At 40.0% G+C, this 20927-nt stretch overlaps 1 protein-coding gene across 3 annotated transcripts in view; it reads right to left on the bottom strand.

Moving 5' to 3' along the window:
* ADGRL4 (adhesion G protein-coupled receptor L4) overlaps positions 1 to 20134 on the bottom strand; it is a 76125-nt gene extending 55991 nt beyond the window's left edge. For 2 of the 3 annotated variants that reach the window (XM_075039154.1, XM_075039155.1), the window contains exons 1-3: positions 20011 to 20134; positions 19429 to 19489; positions 17768 to 17917 (exon numbers count right to left, since the gene is read on the bottom strand). In XM_075039154.1, coding sequence (XP_074895255.1) covers positions 17768 to 17917; positions 19429 to 19489; positions 20011 to 20052 — 253 coding nt within the window. In that variant the 5' untranslated portion in view covers positions 20053 to 20134. Of the gene's footprint in view, positions 1 to 16023; positions 16136 to 17767; positions 17918 to 19428; positions 19490 to 20010 lie in introns of those variants that run through there. The other variant, XM_075039157.1, reaches the window with a different exon arrangement.
* Positions 20135 to 20927: the final 793 nt, after the last annotated feature.

Raw genomic sequence — 20927 nt, 5'->3', positions numbered from 1 at the left:
GCAAAAGAAAGGCTCCATCACATTGCTTTACTAGACATAAAAAGGTAATATGAATATATGATTTTAAATCAACATTAAGATAGTGTAGACTCTGGGACATTTCTGATATTGCTTTGGCTGGATAATGTATTTCATTTTCTAACAGGTCTCTCACCGTGCTTGATATTCCACAGAGCCAGCCTGTGTTACAAGATGTACATAGCTGATCTGCTGAGAAAAGAAATCATAAACAACACTTTATCCTGCATTATGTTATTCATGAAAGCGTTATTCCAATCGGTGCAATCTTGAAGTATGGGTTGGATCCTGGGATCATATAGTCATGCTGACATACCCCAAGTTAGTCTGCCTTAAACATTCTTTAATTCCAGAGGAGGAAGGTGGTGCGAAATCTTTAAGGCTGTCATATCTGGTTTAAAACTTCCTTATCATTTTTTATTCCTTTTTTTTTTTTCTTTCTTCTTGTGTTTTTGCATAGTTGCATAAGGAAATATCTCATTACACTGTTACCCATACTTTCCTAAGAGAGCAGTCTGAGCAGGGTATTAACTGCACTGGCAGTTAGTTTCCAGGGTGGAAGTGACAGCATCTGCCTCTCTGATTGTCCCCAGCACAGGAAGTTTGGCTTTTGGGAGCTCTCAGAGCAGGCACACAGCACAGCAAGAAACAGGAACCTCTTGAGCAAGTTTATGTTGGTTTTTTTCCAGGAGCTGGACTGAAATTTTTGTAATATGTACAAAGCCTCCGCACATTCCTTACAAGTCAGCCATCACATATTTCCAGTAGCATTGTTTTCACAGGATAATCCTTAGTGATATACAAAATGAAACCTGTTATCTCTTTGATGAATGTGTTTTAAAGTCCAAGGATAAGCGTGGGTAAGCGACACAAAGAAGACAGTGAAGACTTGCAGAGCAGTGACAAGAGCTGGCAGAAAGGAAAACTAGTTTCTTTAGAAGTGGTTTCTCAGGGGTCACCTCCCAATATAATTTAACCGTATGAATCCACACTTGTGCAGTATATATAAATTAGTACTAAAACTTCATTAGACACCATCCCCAGAAATTATTTTGGAGAGGTGGATCCCAAGGTCATGCAGACATTGACCAGAAGATCTTGCTAGATCAGATGCTGAGAGCTGTCTCCCATGACAGTCCTGGATACTAAGCCACTGTTAAATGTCTGTCTTGTCACAGATTTATTCTGTATATGCTTGAAACTGAGCATGTCACATATTTGGCAGGAAATGTAATCCCTCCACAAAGAGGATTTGATCCTTGGTGTGATCCTGCCGTTCTCAGGCAAGAATAGCTCTTGGTAAAGCCAGTGCGAGGTCTGTCCATGTATTTCTGTTTTGAGTAAGGGACAAGACCCAAACATGGGGTCATGAGAGCAAAAGCTCCTGTCCCCAGTAATCTACATGGCCCAGATGGCACGAGAAGAGATGGGCTACAGATACAAACTGCACAGTGCACAAACCAGATGCCCACATCTGAATTCATACAGAGCAACTGGATTATTTTTTAAATTGTTTTCCGAAGCCCCAAGTGGCATGTGATGCAAAAAGTAGCACAAGAATTACCATGAAAGAGAGCAAGGCATGGCTCCTGGTTTGAACAGTGCCAGACAAAATCACTGAATGAATGACAGCTTAGGGATCCTCCTCTAGAGCTGGCAGCTCCAGAATTCCCCCGTGAAATTGACTCCCAGTTTTAACACTCTCTTTGACTTCCCCTGCTCCTTTCTTCTGTTCAGACCATCATGGCAGTCCTCCTCCAGCTTCTAACAGCCATGCCATTCCTTTCTGTCCTTTCTCTCTGACTGTATCACCTAGATTATAGCTAGTCCCATCTCTCTGCCGTTCCTCGTGCTCTGGTGGTACTCCTCACGTGATGCCCCATTGCTGAAGGGTGTATGTTTGGGATAAACTGCACCCTTTGCCTTAAAACCCTAGGTATGAATCTCAGCAATAGCTGGCTGAAAGTCTTCGAAGAAAAAGGGGAAGAGAGGGAGAGAGAATCTTCGGTTATCTTCTGGTATGATTGCTCTTAATCTCTTCTAAAATAATGGAATAAATATTATGAGTGTAAAGATAATCTGGAACAACACGGCAACCATGCCCAACAAATAGTTTGTATTTTCAAACAACAGATCATGCCAGACAAAGGTAATTGCTTCTTCACCATTTTCTGGGTTAGCGTACAGAAGGAACAGAGTGGCTGCAATATATCTGGGCTGTAATATAGCATTTGATACAGTGGCTCACAAAATCTTATTAGAAAAATAATTTATAAAGTCTTGGATAAGAGTGCTGTCATGTGGATTGAAAACTGGCTGAAGGAATGTAAACAAAGGATAATGAGTCATGACAAACAGCACTGCACTGAGCTGTGAAGAGGTATCCAGTTGGGTTGCCACAGGAGTTGGTGTTAAGCCCAGTTTTATTTTACATATTTATTAATGCTCTGGAAAAAGAGATGAACAGCCTGAGAATTAAATTCACAGATGATACTAAATTACTAGATGTTGTTAACACCAATCAGGACAGAGATATTATATAGAGGGAAAGCAGAGAGGGTGGGAATGGGAAGAGTCAGAGACTGGATTTACCTATAGAAATATGTGAGGGAGGGTTTTATACCCCAACTGATAATAATGGGAACCCACTGACAGACCAGCCAAAAGCAGTTTACATCTGGTCTGTCAAAGGCTGGAGCAGAGAAATAACAACAATATCAGCTAGGAGATAATTATTAATTATCACATTTCCCCAAAAGATCCTAGGAAAGGCTTCACTCTCATTTTCTAGTCTCAATAAATTTCAGCATTTGGAATTTTCTAAGGTTTTGTCTGGTTGCAGGCTATAGAGTAGCATATAGCAATGTAATACAAAGTCATCTGTCTTCACACCACTATATTATGTTGCTTTTCTTAGGAGAAATCAGTGGTAAAAATCTCGCCATTTTCTTTGTATACCTTGTTTACTTATACTATTAACATGAAGAGAACAGAAGTAGTAAAAACTGACACAGAGGTAATAAGCTCTTTCAGGAACTTAACTCTCCATGAACAACCCACACCCCCCCACTTGAACCTGCTTGGAGGTGTAAAAGCAAAAATAAATTCTCTAGCTATCTGCAGCAGCTGCCTAATGGATACCACATTACAGAATGAAAGAAAGAAGATTTTTTTTCAAGCACTACACTCTGCGTGCTATGGAAAAAACTGTGAAAGTATTCCATTGTTGTAATGTATTTCAGTGAAAGTATATGCAGAGTGCTTAACTACAGCATATTTTTATTTATTTCTTATGCATTTATAGGACACATTTGTATGATGAATTGGATATGAATCTAAATTTTGTGAATTAAGATTTTGGACTTTTTATATAGTTTAAGGGAATTTGGGTAGTTTCAATGCCTTTTAAATGTACATAGACAGTATGCTCTATATACGTGTGTGTATTTATAACAAATCTTTCCCTACTACTTTATAGCCCAAGGAGTAGAAAAATCAAAATAGACTGTAGGTCTAACCAGACTCTTCAGTTCAAATAAAATTTTGCTTCTTAAGAAAGCATTATATTACTCAAAATGAAGCCAAGCAAAACAGATAGGAACATCTCACATAAAAATGCTTTTGAATAGTTGCAGCAAACAAAACATTCCACAAGACCTGTAACTGTTGAGAGCTGGCTTCCTATTATTTTTCTTTTTGAGCTTGCTTGACTTTGGTGGCTAGGGAAATGCAAGCTCAAGGTCAAATTATTTTCATGGCTCAATCCAAAGTAAAATTACCCTTCTATGTGGATTCTTCAGTATATGTGAGTTTACAGTATAACTTTTCACATCAGGTTATTTATGCAAAACTTTCAACTCTTCAAAAAACCTTCTTTTTTTTTTTATATCTTTTATTTAGTGGAAGACAACAGAGTTCAAAAGGTACTCAGGATAACCACACTTCACTGTCACTCCCACAGAAAACCTTACCACACCAGCTAAAATAAAGCCACCCATTAAAGACTTCTTTACTCCCTACTTTCCTTCCTGGATGGTAAAAATTGATGTGGAAAACTGGAGAAAAATCAACCTTAGAGGGCATAAGTAATGCATATGGAGGTGCCTTCAGGTTGCTTCAATTTATGACAGAGGACAACTTCAGCAAAGGAGTGAGAACCATGTCTGGCTCCAAGTATAAATCCTGAATGCTTGAGGATCTGATTTCAGACCAGCATAGCACAGAGCAGAGTCCGTCAATGACTGCTGTAAGAGAAGAAATGATTCAGCCTTTTGAAATACCTATCATTGCCAGTGGCCACTGTTTTTTTCATATAAGCATCCCCAAAGAGACTACTAAGGGAGCAAGGTTAAAAATTTCTAGGAGGAGTTTAGTTGTAGTAGTATTGAAGTAAATATAACATTCATTTTTGTACAATGCTATTACTTGCATGACATAAAACAATAATGTGTGGATGCTTTATTTTTTAAGGGAATGTTACATCTCATAAAATTCTTAGGACTGGCCAGGGAAAAATTCCTGGGCCTGAACCTCCTTTGATGAAAACTGATGTAGTTACTTTGAATTTAGAGAATGCCTTTCGAAGATGATAAAAAGTCATTTCAATGGGTTCTATTATATTATAATTTTCTCTTTTGTCTCAAGAATTGAACACATTTTTTCCGTGGAATATTTGCAGAGACTTTTCCTTCCACGAAAATTTGTACAGAAGTTAAACCCAAATTTGCCTAGAAAAGTTATGTTGAGCTTGTTTCTGGCAGCAGTTGGGCAGCATCTTTGTATCTGCACAGCATTGTGATTATCTCACAAATTCACAATACTTTAATTCTGAACCATACTATTTTCCATAGAGGCAATATCCTCAGCGCTAGTCTGAATGCTCTGAATGTTAAGTGTCTGGCTCTGGCTGGATTCTCTACATTTTCTGTCCGTGAACACGTAGCACATGGCCCTTGATTACTACTTTTAAATTGATCTGTGTCTGCTATGAAAATATATTGCTTCATAAAAGTCTTTCAGAGTATCAGCTTCCAAATTAATGATTTTTCTCTCAAGCTCTGACTTTGAGAGCTTACAGTACAGAATCGCGCAGTCCAGCTACTTGAATCAAATTGAAATCCATCCATCTGCAATTCAGATCCAAATTCTTTCAGTGCTGTTGGCTCATCTCTAGCTAAAGAGCAGCTGTTGTCCTGTTAAAGTGACTGTAAATAATTCTAACTTCAAGCTTCAAGAGTGAAATTCACCCTACTTCACTGGGGACCACTTATTCCCCAGGCCGTTCCTGGGTTTGGTCTTCAGCTGGTGGGAGCTGCATAACTCTGCTGTAATGGCCAGGGCTGTGCTGCTTTACACCAGACGAAGGTCTGGCCCTGGCAGAGTCAGCGCGGTGCTGCACCCCAGCTCTGCAGCCCACGGTGGGTACAGAGGGATGTGGGGTCATTACACTGAGCCCAAAACCCTGACTCCTTACGCTAATTGCACAGGGCGCTCGCGCCCGTACGCTCCAGGTGAGGAGGTCAAAAAGGCTAGGGTTTCTTTCTCGTGCTGTGACCGCCTCTCGTTTTTCATCCCCAGTGAGCCTGTTCCTGTGCTTTTGGGGGGGTTACAGGTGTTCTGTGACACAAACGGTACCACACCACAGAAAGACTTGTTTACAGAGGAGATTCAGTAAAGCGTCTAAAGGAAGAATTTTCCAATGAAAAGAGATGGGCCCTAACCAAGAAGGAAGGTGCTTGTTGTTAAAGCAACTACATCAGAATAGCAGATGAGTCATGATGTGATAGCACTATTTGAAAGGATGTTTTGAATGGAGCTGTCAGCAAGTATTTTAATAGCAAGTCTTCAATTTCTGCTTTATGGGGTTTTTAACCACCAAGAAGAGAACATAAGTAACAAGGAGGGATTTAGGAATTGTTTAGTGTTTGGCTGTTCAAAGAAAGAAAAAGAGCCCTCCGCATGCATTGCAGCTAATGAAAATTGCCATTATGGTTTTTTTTCCTCCATTTGCGGATGTTAAACACTGTAATAATGCAAAGTCCTTATGATTTTCTAAATCTTCTCAATAAGGAGGATATTATCTACTTATTTAATTACCAAATCTCCGACGGCAAGGAGCTGCTACCACCAGCAGCTCCAGCTCATTCACATAGTTCCCCTCCCTAATTAAAGGGTCTTTGCAGTTAAAAATAAAGCAATAAATCAATCAAAAGCCCAAACTGCCAACAGATGATAGGGAAAAAAAAAGGCACTTCAGGGACAGATATTCAATTGCTCAGCACCCACAACTGGGATTATTCTTTTGAAACAACTTAGTCCTGCGTTAGGCACCTAGGATAGAGCCAGACAATTTAAAAAGTGCTTAACATAGATTTCTTTGGGAAATCCACCCCTAGCTGTGGCTTTGTGTTCTACAGCGGTTGCGGCTTGCAAGAGTCAATCGCAAGTCACCTCCCTGTCGGAGGAGAGTCATCAGCATCACCCCTTCTGCAGGAAACTATAATAAAATACATTACTATACTCACCTGTGCTCTCGCCATTGCTTACTGCAACAAGAACAGAGGCAACAGGTTATCAAGAGACTATTTTTACCGTGCTGCCAGTGAAAGCAGCAAGAGCCCTGCACTTGGATTTTTGTTGCAGCACTCAAAACCAGACCTGCTATTGCAGCACAGACCCCTTACTAGTTTGAGTATCAAGCTTAAACTTGAATGCTGCTGTCTGCATGGCATTCCTTAAGGGTAATGTACCATTGTCAGGTTAAAAGTTTTCTGACTGTTCATCAGTCTAAGGCCAAAACTTAAGTAATAATTCAAGAACACTTTACAGCTAATAAAAGCTGCAATAGCTTTCTCTGAGAACAGAGAATACAGCCCGGAGGCCTTTTAGCACATCCCTCCCTTCCAACAAGAAGCATTTGGTGGTATTAGCATACTACCTGTTTATTCAAGAGGATGTACAAAAAGTTCAGTTAACAGTTCTTTTCTTTGCAGCCCACAGCTGTGTAAATATTATCCCAGGCTCTCCTTTGACATCCTTCTAAGCCTCAGCCCTCCTGTGCAAAATGATACAAATGGAGCTCAACACTTCTGCAGCCCACCACTGTGTCCCGACACACCTAGGACTGAATATCTAGCTTCTCCTGTGAGAGCAGTGATGCTGTATGATGCACCCCTGAAGCGACCTCATTTTCTAAAGACAGCTTTACTAAAAATTTCCTAGATTTTAACCATGGAGCTGAGTATGATGAAAGCTTTGTGGAATCATAATACCAAGATTTTCATGACAACCCTAAAAAAGCAGCCAAATCGCAGCTCTGCATCGTTTACAACTGCTCCCCCGCATAGTTTCTATTTTGATTGGCCCAGACAAAAAGCTGTGTTAAGTTTTAGAAACTTCTCCCCATCTCTCCTTTCAAGTCAATACAGTCTTGAAGGCTATTTGCTTCTCCCATTTTCTCTGTAGTAGTTAAGCAGATGAAATTCTTCCTTATGCATCAGATATCCCTGACACAATGGGACAGAAATATTGATATTTTTGTATTGCATAGTGGGTCATATTTATGAATTGATGCATGCTTTATCATAGCTCTAAATAATGAAATATTTTGGATAGGTACAAAGGGCCTGAACCTGTTCAACTGAGTGCCTCCAGCTTCCACTGATCTCCCTTCTGAACTTCTTACAGGCTGATTTTGAAAAGGCAGAGCTTCCTCAGGATCAATGCTAGCTGCCAAAATGATTTATTCAAGACAAGAAATAAGGCAAGGACTCCACTGTACTTCCACCTACTCCATTCCCATCACCACAAAGAACTAACGCAAGGCTCAGAGCTCCTATTTAGGCCTGCAGAGCTTAGCTGAACTTCTCTTTCAGTTCTTGCCAACATCCTGAAGAGCTTCTCTGGCATTTCTTTAGGGCCTCTGATGTTACAGAGATCAGTGATGAAGACTTTCATGTGACGCAGAGATCACTGCTGCAATAACTCCCTGCCCCCCATGACACTCCTGATGCAACCTGTGAGCCAGGGCTGTGCTGCCCTCAGCCCATTTGAACTTTGGGGATACCCAAAAGCCATTACAACATTAGGAGGGCAGTGAGGGTCACTGGCTTCTCTCCCAGCGTGGGACTGAACATGAGAAGACAGGGCAACAGTCGTGGGAACGGACCTGCAACTCCTCTGCGCAGATGGGGCAGGAGAGAAGCAGCCGTGTCCTGTAGGTGCAGGACGAATTCACCTTTTCTCTTAGTCTGCCTTTGGTAAGTTTCTGGGAATGAAAACTGCAATACCTCAGCCTAATTTCACATTCTTTAAAATTGAGATTCAGACACTTTGCCGCAAATAAATATTAAATATATAAACATGCGAGTCAACATCTATGCTTATGTTCTCCCTCACTGTAACTTATGTAGATTGCTGCCTATGTGCATAGCTTTCATTACAAATAAAACATAAAAGCCAATGCATATCCTGAAGAGCTATTTTTCTTTATTGCCACACCATTACATGAAGCCTACTAACATAAACAAAGATTGGACTCAGCTGTTTTTGAGCAAATAACCATTTATTGTCAAGGCTTTTCAGGAGCTTTCATTTTCCTTTTTGAAAAACATGATCCTGTGCCAACGTTACAAATGTGCAACATTAAGTAATAAGGAAAATAATGGGACACCCTGCCACACTAGTTTATAGACAACTTTAGACTGTCACAGTTGTACAAGTCTAAGCTAAGACAGAAACCCGGTTAAATAAAGCAGACATATTAAATCAAAAAGAGACCAGCAGAGTCCCTTGGGGCATAGCTGCTGTTCCTAAACACTACAACTGGCCTTTCGAGCGGGAGGATGCACAGGAATAACAGTCCAAGGGCAGAGCAGCCCATGTGCTGCTCTCTCCTCCCCGCCAGTGAACAGCATGCGGAAAAGCACAACCAGAGAGCCTTTTCCCTGTATCATCTCCTGGCACAGCGGCAAAGAGCGCAGGACAGAGCTGTCTTAGCCCTAAATGAGCAGCCACGCCTGCGGTGGGCAGATAGATGAAAGGAGAATCCCCCACGCCTCTGCCGTGCAGACCTGCCTGCTCGCTCTGTCCGCTGCACGGCAGCAGGTGAAGCTCCGGCCCCTGGTGCTCATGGAACGTTAATTCCACCAGAAGTCTCCATTTTGAAGTTATCGTGAATCTCTTAAACTTCGCCTGAAGTAATCGCACAACCACCTATCCATTAGACAATGAACAGAGATTATTCAGCTTCCTTGTACCACAGCAAAACAGCAGCTTCCTTCCTGCCAGTGATTGTGGTTGTGATTAACTGCGCAGTTCAAGGTGAAAGAAGAATGCGGTTCCAGGCGTATATGGCTTCCTTTAACCTCAGCAAAACATAGTGCCAGATATTTCAATTAGTGTGTACCAAGGTCACAAAATCAATTTCTTATCGCCGAAAAACACACATACTGTAAATTTCGTTTTCAAGCCATAATCTCTAAATTAAATCTGTGTACCTAAAAAATATACAGTGCAAAATTGCAGTCCTTCAGCCCCCTCCTCCTCCTTCTGCAGCTCAGCAGCATTTTCACAAACATCACCTGGCTTTGTGCTCTATGTTTAGACCACAATGTTTGGTTAGATTCTAATCTTCTTGGAGAACGTCATTATCTCTTTCTTTGGCAAATAGAGGCCCAAAGTGTCAATTACCTTTTTAAAGTCTTTCATACACACAGGGCTGAGCAGGGTTTGATATTCTGTCTGCCAACAGCTCAGTTGGCAATTTTTCACAGTCATACACAGAAAAATTGTGCACCAGCATATCATCCTAGATAAATTACACATTTCAAATGAGGTTACAGACAACTTCACCACTCCTGGCCAGTTTATTCTAGAAGAGGAAAACAAACAAAAAAAAGCAAAAACAATCCTAAAGAGAACACTTTTCTACTATTCAACTCTATGGCTTATTGAACAGAGACAAAAGTAAAATGAGTGTGTCACATTGGTGGGATATTATATGTAAATCAATGTAGCGGTGCAGAAATTACATCATGGTCTCTTATGTGTGTAATGCCTTATGATACTTTCCTTGTTATGTGGGTAACATTAACTTCATAGCCCCAAGGGCAGCTGCAGAATCTGATGGCGGGCTCTAGCGTGTGCAAACCTACCTACAGAAGATGTCTCAAGGAAATGGAATTTATGGAAGCAATTTCTTTCCAATAAATCCCAGTCTTTCCTTAGCAAAAGCTAATTTCAACTATACAACCACTGAATGAGTAAAAAAAAGCAACTTTGAGATGGCTTTGCATTTTTTTCATGGAAAAGGTTACTTTTTATTCACATACCTACTTTACATAGGTCCCTGTGTACACAATTGTGTACATTTAATATACATGTATGAGTATAACTGTTCTGGAAATCTCTTCCACCCTTTTACTTTAAACCAGCAAGTGAGAAGAATGCATTGTTACTGATGGACCTTTTGGGACCGCTTCAGATGCTAGAGATACAGGAAGTGAATCATATCTCTAGTAAACACAAAATAAGCAGACTCTGAAATAATAAGTTTAAAGCTACTTAAACAAATTTTCCCACATCCTCTAAACATGTAACATGTTGATTGATTCTTAGTACCATAAAGCAGGATGAAAAGAGTATTTTCTCAAGAAAGGAAATTAGCATTACTTGGCAAGGGTTAAAACACATTTTGAATTAAACATATAAGAAACCATCCATGTGCAGCTGATCAGCTTGAACATTTGGGTACATTTTTGAGAGAGACAAATAACTCTTTTCTACCACATCATCTACACACATTTTTAAAACTCTTTTTAGATGCAAACAGGACTAACTTAAAAAAGAGACTGGATACAATTAAAGATGTAACAAGAGGAAGTTTTGTTTTTTTCTGGCCCATTCAAAAAATGCATTACTGTATTTTAATCATGCTCAAAGTAACATTTCAAGAAAATGTAAACAAAAACCATGGGAAAAAAGATAGAGCTGCTTTTTTGGGGGGGCAGGGGGGCTTAAATCTGTGAATGTAATGAGTCTATCATGGGCTTGGTCCAAGGCTTATCAAATGCAGGGTCAATCCTACAAATGGTTATAGTGGGCTGTATCTCTGGCCCAGGCAAACTGTGTTTTCTGGCAGTAGGAAGGAGAGCTAAACCTCTGAAGATTTCTCTCTGTCTCATTCAAGTGAGAAACTGGGAGGGATTTTTTCCTATGAGTGAGAAAACTGGATTTGGCACTTTGAATGCATAAAACGTCAAAATTTTATGGACTCAGCCATTTACAGAGGTAAGACAATTGGAGTAAGACAGCCCCCACTGTGTCTTATTCAGCAGGATCGTATTGTTACTTCAAACATCCTGCACTGCTTTCCATCTGACTAATGTTCTCATACATCACCAGGCACTGTTATAACATGCTCTCCCCTTTCAAGTTCCCCATCTACTCTTAAGGCTTCAACTAAAATATACTTCCAATAGTAGCTAGTTACAATAAGCAATTTCAATTATAAAAAGTAAAGTCAACTCTACAAAACCTGTTTCGACTAACAATGTTAGCCAAGGGTATGGCTATTTCCAGGACCATAAACATATCTCCGTCTTTTGCAACTGGAAGGCAACCATGCAACAGCTGGTTAGTCCCCAGTAGTCTACACACATCATAGACATCAAACCCTTCCCAAATTCACAGAAAAGTGTAACATCTTGCACATGAAAAAGCAAAAGCTGTACATAAAGCTGTCAGTCCCCAAATGGCCAGGAACCTGCTATGTTAACCTATACCTTAACACCCACGCTTTCCCAGGCAAGGGGACTGTCATGCACCAGAATATCAAATCCTCCTGGCTAATTTGTCCAGGCTTTTCAATTCCATGACCTGTCTACCGGTTTGATCTTGGAGTGGCATCAAGATACCTCAGCTGGGTAACACCGCACAGCTCAGGGGTCAATCTCTGCAGTTCAAGAAAAGGTGAAAAACATTCAGCTATATTATGACTGGACTGATGAAGACATGGAAGGGAAGAAAACTTTCTGTCCCCTGGAGAGGAACCCTGAGGGCATGGGCTTAATTAAATATAATACCCACATGTGCAACAAACAGGATGGTGCCTCCTAACCCTTCTTAGGATCACCAAAAAGCCAGACACGTAAACTTGGAGTAGGAATTCTGTATTCAAAGATGACTACTGCCCTTTCACACAGCCCACACTCTGGTTTTACCATGCTCCGCCCTGAAACCATGTAAAAGATCCAGCAGAATTTCAAGGCAAAGCGGCAGAGAGTAGGAGACACAGGAGGAGGGAGGGAAAGGAAAAAGGGTAAGGAAGAGTGAGAGATGAGCCCAGAGGCTATGAGAAGCATGTCAAAAGGGCTCAGAATCAGTGGTCTGCTTTGGCCTCCTGCGTAGCACATCCCAAGTTTTCCAAGCTGTCACCCACTGTGTTGAGCCCTGTTATTTGTGTTTGGCTAAGACATATCTTTCTCCTGCTGTGCTATGCTAGAGCAGCTGCAATTTGCCTTTTTATAGCTTGTGGTAACTGATAGCAGTGAAATGAATTTAGGAAGTGTGTGGATTGGATCTTCCGTATCAGTGATTTCAGACTATTTGGTAAACACAGAAGTGACATCCAGTGATGTATGCCTGCTGGTAAGAAGAAAAAAAAAAAAATTCTCCTCTGGTGAATCAGCAATTTGGATTAGATCATTTTCTATTGAAGGACATTTCTGGATAGAATGAAATTATTATGCACAGTGGTTTTACAGGGTCATGTTAATCTGAAAAGTAAAATTTCCCTCAAAACTATACACCAGTTGGGTGCTGCAGAACGGCAATGGTGACACCAGTGAATCAAAACAAATTCAGTGACTGCAGTAAAAGTTGATGATGGGACACAGTGACATCACTTTAGAGCAAGGAGCTGATGTCTCACAGGAAAGGTCCTTTTTACAGCTGGCAAAAGCCAGAGGGTTGGTTGTATGACCCTCAGTAAAACAAGAAAATATGTTTATGTTCAGATATTGAGTAGGCTTTGAATTTGATTCAGCTGAGTTTACACAAATTACCTTGTGTTCTAACAGGGATTCTGTATTTTGATATAAAATACCACTTTGCACTGATGTATTTTTTGCCTCTGGAAAATGATAAATCCTCCTACACTGCCCTTCAGAAAAAGTCAGTGCCTTACTTCAGTACAAAGCTTGCCTGATAGCCTAAGTCCCTGCTCACTATTTCTGGAAGAGCTGTAACTATTTTACAAGTAAGACTGATTAATTTTGCAGTATAATTTGCAAGTGACATTTACAAGGGAATATTGTGAGGGGATATCTGGGAGGGATATTGTGTTCAGACTTTTCCTGCTTGCCTCCCTACCCTCCTGGAACAAACAGCACTGCTTCATTTTCCTTCCGTATTTTACAAAGTTAAAGTAAACACTGTGATCACACTGTTTACTTTAATTTCCTGCAGTGTGCCAGCAAAGCAGCAAATTGGCAGTCAGCAATCAAGACGCAGCCAGTATTGAAACAGCAGAGCTGCTTAGGAAAGCATCAATGATGCCAACTCATTTTTCCCTGTTTTAAAAATAAAATATTGGCTTCTATGAAGTTTTACTTCCACCACAGTCTTCTCTAAAGGATCTGAAATTTTCTTTGTTTCCTTTAATTTTCTTTTGGAAGAAAGCTGAGATTATGAGCAACATCTAATTTATATGGCTGACTTTTTATATAAAGAAATAGATTTACAAAGGTGGCAAATATACACTATTTATCTGTAAAAAATCCATGGCATTTTTGCACAAGAGGAAGTTCACTTGACTATAAATCAGTCTTATCTGGATATATTTTTATTTTTATGCCAAGAGCTCTAGCTGTGCTACTTCAATTAGGTATATGATAATGTGAAGCTAAAGCCTCATGCATTACATTCAGAATACACATCTGCCCAAGAATGGAGTCCTACAAGGCAAATAGTTATATTTTCAGAGGCTGTTCTCTCTCACCTAATACTACATAAAGCAAGGAATATAAATACAAAAGAAGAATTAAGAAGAATGGGATAGTATTTTGTACCTCACAGGTGTAAAGCTTGACAAGGTGACTCATTTATGGCTTTCTGGAAGATACTGTACAGAAGGAATTTATTGCTATGTAAGTTATAATTCCAATATATAAAAGAGGCCAGATCCCACAATCACTTATTCTCCTGACTGTGTGCATTCCTTCACATATTCTTACTGAAGACAATGAGATTATGAAGAGGATTAGTTTTTTTGTTAGACTGGCCAAAGTATGCCTTTGGAAAGTCCAAAACATGACCTAATTTAAAGTGGTTGAAATCTTGTGGGAAAGATTGTAAGAGGATAATTATTTTAAAAGCCATGACTTTGACACCAGGAAATTAAATTCATATCTATATGTCTTTATCTATACACAGCAAATCCAATAATCTTGAGCTCTCTGCAGTCACTTAGCCAGCTGGCAAAGGGAGGAAAGTAAAAACTAACAAACCCCATTCCTAAGGTATGCTGACATCAGTGATTCATGATTCATCAATAATGGCGCTAGGAAATAAATGTAACAGGGCATTATTGCCTTTTGCAGCACAGTAAACTCAAGGGAAAATGTCTAAGTTTATCACATTGAAAAGACAGAGCTAGCAAAGAAATAACTTTTACAAGTATTTAAGAGGTGTTACAAGCAAGTGAAAGTAGAGAAACAAATGTAAACCTTTTAAAAAAAAAGAGAATGTACCTATAAATAAAAGGGGACAGTTTTCCGGCTATATAAGCTTAAGAGGACTAACCTGAAAACTGGCATTTTTTGTTGTTCAACATTTTTATAAGGAGAAAGAATTTGAATTGCTTGTTCCAGAATAAACCCTCAAAACAACAACTGTTCTGGTTTAATAGTCTACCAGGATAAGCACAATGAAGAATTTGGTTCTACGCTATGTGACATTACTAATGTTGTTGACAGTAATTACAACTCTCACAACCTGGATAAGTAACTAAAAGGGCAAATATGTAAACACAACGTACAATATATACTTTTTAGAAAATGCCTGTATTAGCACATAATTGATGATCTCCTTTGAAGGTGGCTGGACTATCATTGTAAAAGCTTGATTATTAACTGAAGAAAAATGGGTAGCTATCTCCAGAACAGCAGATATACCTGCCACTTTCACCACACAGAAGAGCAAGGTCTAATACATCATTAAACAACTGAGGCTTTGCTTTACATTTTGGTAGCTTTAAACTATTTATGATGGGGTTTAGCCTATATTTCTAATCCTTTTTACAGCCTACCCAATTAAAATTCAGGTTACTTGTTTATGCTATTAGAGGACTACTACCCAATATTAATAATGCACCCTGTAACATGCTGCCCTAGAGAAATGTTGTCTCTCTTTTAGGCATGACAGCCACATAGTTCTGATACAAGCTTTGCTGCTTAGCTGGAGGGTGAGTGACTTTGGTGGTTGTTGAGGTATTTTAGCAGAGAAAACATTGGTCTCCGGACACGAGGCTTGCTTCAAACCATTGCCACTTAACTCCAAAGCACCACAAATACATCTAGTAGCTGATTTGTTTGGACTGACATTGGAAATTTTATTTTAAAGATTGAGTTTCCAAACACTTAGTATAATTCTTAATAAACAATTAATTGATTCACAAGATTTGTGAATGTATATTTCACTGTATTGAATGTTCTTTAAATGATCAATAAATGTTTTTACGACTTTAGAATTTAGATTTCCCTAAGAAAATACAGGCAAAAAAGAAAGTAAGAAAAAGATACTGTATGAGAAAAAAGAACATGGGAGGTAAGAAAAATCCATCCTCAAACAAATGGATTTAATGATGCCATAATGGATACATATATAATGGATGGATTTAAGAACATCAGTAATGTCAGTGAAGAACAACAGGTATCTTTACCAAAAATTTAATTGATGATTCATAATCATAACTTTCTAGAAAAGTACAGACAATATAGTGGATACCTGATCATGGTAGATAAGTAAGTGGCGGTTTCATTTGTTCCAGGTAGTATTGCTAAAAATTGACTTGGTTTTCATCTTTCTCTGCATTATTCACAAGCGTAGGCCCTTGACTCTGCAAACATAATGTGCACTTAACTTTCAAATCAACCAGCTTACTCATGGTAGTAAAATTGAATTAGTGCAAATACAATACTAGTGCGGTGAAGGTCATTTCTTCTTATTTTCTTTTGACCAGCTCAATAGACAAATAACGATTGACCTATATTTAGGGCAAGGTTAGCATTAAATTCAAGAAATATGTTTAGTGACTACATGACACACGATGCAAAGAAGAGGCTGAGAGAACAGTGTTTGTTCAGGCTTAAGAAGAGAAGGCAAAGGGGAAATCACACTGTTGTCTACAGCTACCTAATGGGGGTCACGGGGGTTTATAAAGGAGATGAAACTAAACCATTGTTAGAAATGTACAGTGGTAAGTGCACATGAGAGGCAAAAGTTACAAGCTGCAACAAGAGAAACCTCAACTAGATATCAGACAAAAGTTTTCAAAATTATGGTAGTCAGACACTGGAACAGGGGCCCAGAGAGATGTGCAGTCTTCATCCTTGGAGATACTCAAAACTTGGCTGGACAAGGCCCTGAGCAACTTTGTCTAAGTAGGGCCTTCTCCGAGTGGGGAGTTGGACCAGATGATGTCCAGAGGTCTCTTCGAATTAAATTATTCTATGATTTTTGTGATTCCTTATTGTTTATTATTTTAGACAGCTATATTTCTCTCTAAGCATTCTCAGTTTATAAAAGGGTAGGCAGCTTCCTTAGAAAAAAGGTCTTCGCATTCTAAATTTTCCTAAAACAAGCACACTTCCAAGTACATCATGGCAAATGAGCTATAAATATCCAAACTAAAGGTGGGCCGCTTACCTGTGCTCATACCAAACTGAAGTGCCTCTGTTACTTCTAAATTTCCCGAGTTGCATGAAACACGAAAACTGACCAAGCAGATGGTTAATATTCATAACTACTTCTCAGGACAATGAAAAACTGACAAGACTCATATGAATTTCAGCCTGCCTGCAGCTGGGCATTGCTTTATCTAATGGTGGAAATAAGTACTAGAGCTATTCATAGTGGAGGACAAGTCAAAAATGAAGGCAAGGAAAATATCCTTTTCTTTGGATGGAAGATAAAGGTATCCAGAGGCAGACCCCTCTGTAGAATTTCTGGCATATTTCCCTTGCAAGCAGCTGTAGCAGAAAAATTAACATTGGCCTCACACACGGGCAAGTCTCTGTGGAGTAGCCCTCCTCCTCAGTCTTCTAGAGTAGCCCAGGAGCTGTATTATTTGATCATGATCAGCTGCTGGGAAGAGCAGCCTAGCACTACATGTGTGTGGATGAGATGTGAGGGCTGTAAAGCAGCAGTCATGCCAACTCCAAGCTTCGGAAGTCCTGAGTCACAAGGGAAATTGCTGACAGTAAATCAGAGAAGATACATCAGCATCTCTCATGGAAAAGAAAAGCTGGAAAACAGGTCATACTCATCCGAGATGCACAGTATGCTATATTAAAATACTAGGCTGAGAGTAAGTTGTAGAATTTCTCAGAAACTGCTGAAGTTTTTGGCTTTGAGAATACATTAGTGTAAGGTGTTATGACACAAAGTTTAATCCCTGAGTTAATGGGCTCTTGAGTAAGTTTTTCAAGCAAGCACATAACAGAAATGCATACAGGTAAAATCTGTTTACCGTAACAGAATCTTATGCCATCTCCTGTGTATCCTTGGGAGCAATAGCAGCCTGTTGTCCCACCCCGAACTTCACACCTGGCATCTTTGTGGCATGTTATGTTGCAGCTTGCAGAAGTGCAGCCATAGTCCAGCAGACTGGAAATCAGAACTGGAACAAAGGAAAATCAGACTTGTTTCTTTATCCAAAAACTTCATTCCAAACTCTAAAACCAGATTTGGGCAAAAGATATCCACAAAATTGCTGTATTCCAGTGAACTAAACATCATCACTGTCTCAGCTATATCGCACGATGGGGCAAGGACCACCGACTACAGGGATTTCTTTGGTAAACCCAGGGGCCAGAAACAGGACACACTGTAGATTAAGAACTTGTATGTGTGCTTAACCGGTATAAAACTGGTAAACAACATAGAAGTTACTCAGTGATCTGGGGAAAACATTTGAAAGGCTTTCAACGCTCTCTAGTACTTTCCAGTAAGGCACAGACTGGAATTTGCACTCTGAACTATGTGTTAAGCATAATCCAAACTGCCCTACACATATCAAGTGAAAAATACCAAAGAGGGTTCCCCTGATCAGAGTTTTTATTTTTATAAGCACTTCCATACTTGCATAGCTAACACATGTGCATGGTATGAGAGATGAAAATTACATGTCACAGTATTTACAGCACTATGACATTAGGGTTTAAAAACTTATCCAAATTCTTTAAAGTTAATCTCTTAAAATACTGCTTCCATGTTAGGAAAGTATTGTCTACTTTTTTCCATCCACTGGATGATTCCTAAATGGTCTAACTAACTGCTTTCCCATTATATGAATGCATATGGTTTTTAACACAAAGAAAAAAGGAATCTCTCCCTTTGAGAAAACTAACAACTCATTGAGTAATTATACACACCCTGTAATAGGTTAGAAATGAAGCAGTTAACTTGGAAGGGACAGTAAGTTTTCTACTTTGTACTTTATAAATTGTTAGCAGGACATAACAAAAGTCACAGAACACGAAGACCGTTTTGTATGCTCTCTTCCCCTGGAGTTCTGCTTTTCCCTACCCAAATATTATTCTGGATATTTGCTAGCCTAGCGTTACAATTACAGGTTACATTGTTTCAGGAAATCTCACTGAGGCGTTGTTTTCTTGGAAAAATTAAAATTTCATGAAAAATTCAAAAGACTAAAAATTACACACAATTTTTCCACAATTATATATGATCTAAATCAATTTAGGTATCACCAAGTTTAATCTCTTCCCTCTGTTTTTGAGAGAGGCGACCATCTTCCAGAGATTAAAACAGAAACCTGTGGGATTCTGTTGTCATTTTACTGTTCATAACATGTGAAATCAAAAAATCTCCCAAGCAGATGGAGAGGAAAAAAACAACCAAAACCAAACCCATGGAAATCCACAATATTTCTTTTTTTTACAGACCAAAACCCACAGTGATATAAAGACTGGCATTTTTGGGATTTGTTTTTGGGATGATCTTAACGATGCAATTACCGAATCTGGTAGCAGCACTGATCAAAACTACGGGGACTTTCAGTCCCGTGAACCCAGCAGCTCTCCACCATCTCCAACCCACTCATTTCTCCTTGACAGACCCTGCTCCCTTCCCACCTGCCACTTGCTCCTCGGGGAAGGAGATTTCACTTACCTAGAAATGGAAGCAGTTTCATTGGTGATGCTGTTGCTGTGTGGTGCCTGGTGCAGATCCCCTGTGTCACAGAAAAAACCTCCCTGCCTTAAAATGTATGACCATGTGCAAAATACGCACACATGCCTATCAGGAAAGCAACGTCCTGGTGCAGGCACAGCCCTGACACTGCCCTTTGTCCCAAGCTTCACGTTTCCAAAAGCTCTTGAGACTCGCAGGCAGGGCGGGAAGGGTCAGGAGGGGCTGAGGACCTGGTCTTCTGGCAAGTAGGCAATCAATGAGAAGGGAATAAAAGAGAAAGTAAAAGACAAGTAGGAGCCTGGGTTTTGCAGGGGCTATCAGAGAAGATTCGGGGGTGAGTGGGTTAGAGGAGCATGCGTTAAAGGAGCTGCTTGGGAGAGTGCCTGGGACAAGGGGAGATGAAGATGGAAGGGGTGAGCTGCAGCCTGCTGGCAGGAGGAGTAAAGAAGCAACCGCAGAATGGTGGAGCAGATCAGGGAGGGTGAGGAAGAGGTGAAGGAGATTAGTAACTAGGTCAGAGTTTATAAGCTCAGAGGTAACGGTCTACATGCTTCCTTCCACCTTTTCCTGGTGAGCCGAGTATATGTGAGCCCCAAGACCCATTTTTTGGAGACTTCTAGTCTTGGCTGACTGCAATCGTTCTTCCTACTGCTTTCTTCGTTTTTAAGATAGATCCTTACTGCAGCCAAACAATGTTGCTTTAAGGGTAATGGCCTGTGAGGGGGGACAGGAAATCCACTGAACTCTGCTTTGTGAGCAAAACAAAGATGTATAGGCAGGGAGGAAAGAGGCAGGAAGGCAATTGTATGGCTGGGAATCTCAGGAGCTGAAGGAGCCAAAGTTTCTATGAGTTCATGGGACTGAAACAGGGTGTTGTGTAATAGGACATATTCAGTATAGGCAATTTGGTAAAGGATTTGGCATGTCTTTGTGTTAAACATGAGAGCAGTTCTATCCTCATTATAGTACCCTAATTGATGAGACTTCAGCATATACCTGTATTATGCACCAACATGGCAATGTATTCTCTAATCTTGTTATGGATGACATGCATATCATCATTTCCCAGCTTCCTGGAGATGACGACTCACATACTGAAGCATTGTAAAACTGAAACATTGATGTATGCCTGTCTTTATAGATGGAAGAAGAGGGACATGCACAAACAGGCATGCTTCTGGAAGAGTGGAGAACCTCTCTAAACAAAATAAAAAGGACATGAGGCTGTCGAATATCTCATGACTGACTAGAAAGTTTTGAGGTTGGGACTTTGGTAGGGAATGGATAGGAAAGCATCAGCCTGCTCTTAGGAATTACCTGTGGATGTGGATGTAGCAACATTTTTTCTAAACTTGTTAGGAACTATTTGCTCACTATCACTTTCCAGCTTCATGAGTGCTGCTAGCTGGAGTTCAATGGGTTAAACTCTAGTCAGGCCAGGGAGGTGTGAGGCATGTAGAAATAGCACGTAGGTGTCC

Source organism: Buteo buteo, chromosome 10, assembly GCF_964188355.1.
Source record: "Buteo buteo chromosome 10, bButBut1.hap1.1, whole genome shotgun sequence".
Lineage (NCBI taxonomy): Eukaryota > Metazoa > Chordata > Aves > Accipitriformes > Accipitridae > Buteo > Buteo buteo.
The sequence above is the reverse complement of the archived record's forward strand: the minus strand, read 5'-3'. Positions and strand labels throughout refer to the sequence as shown.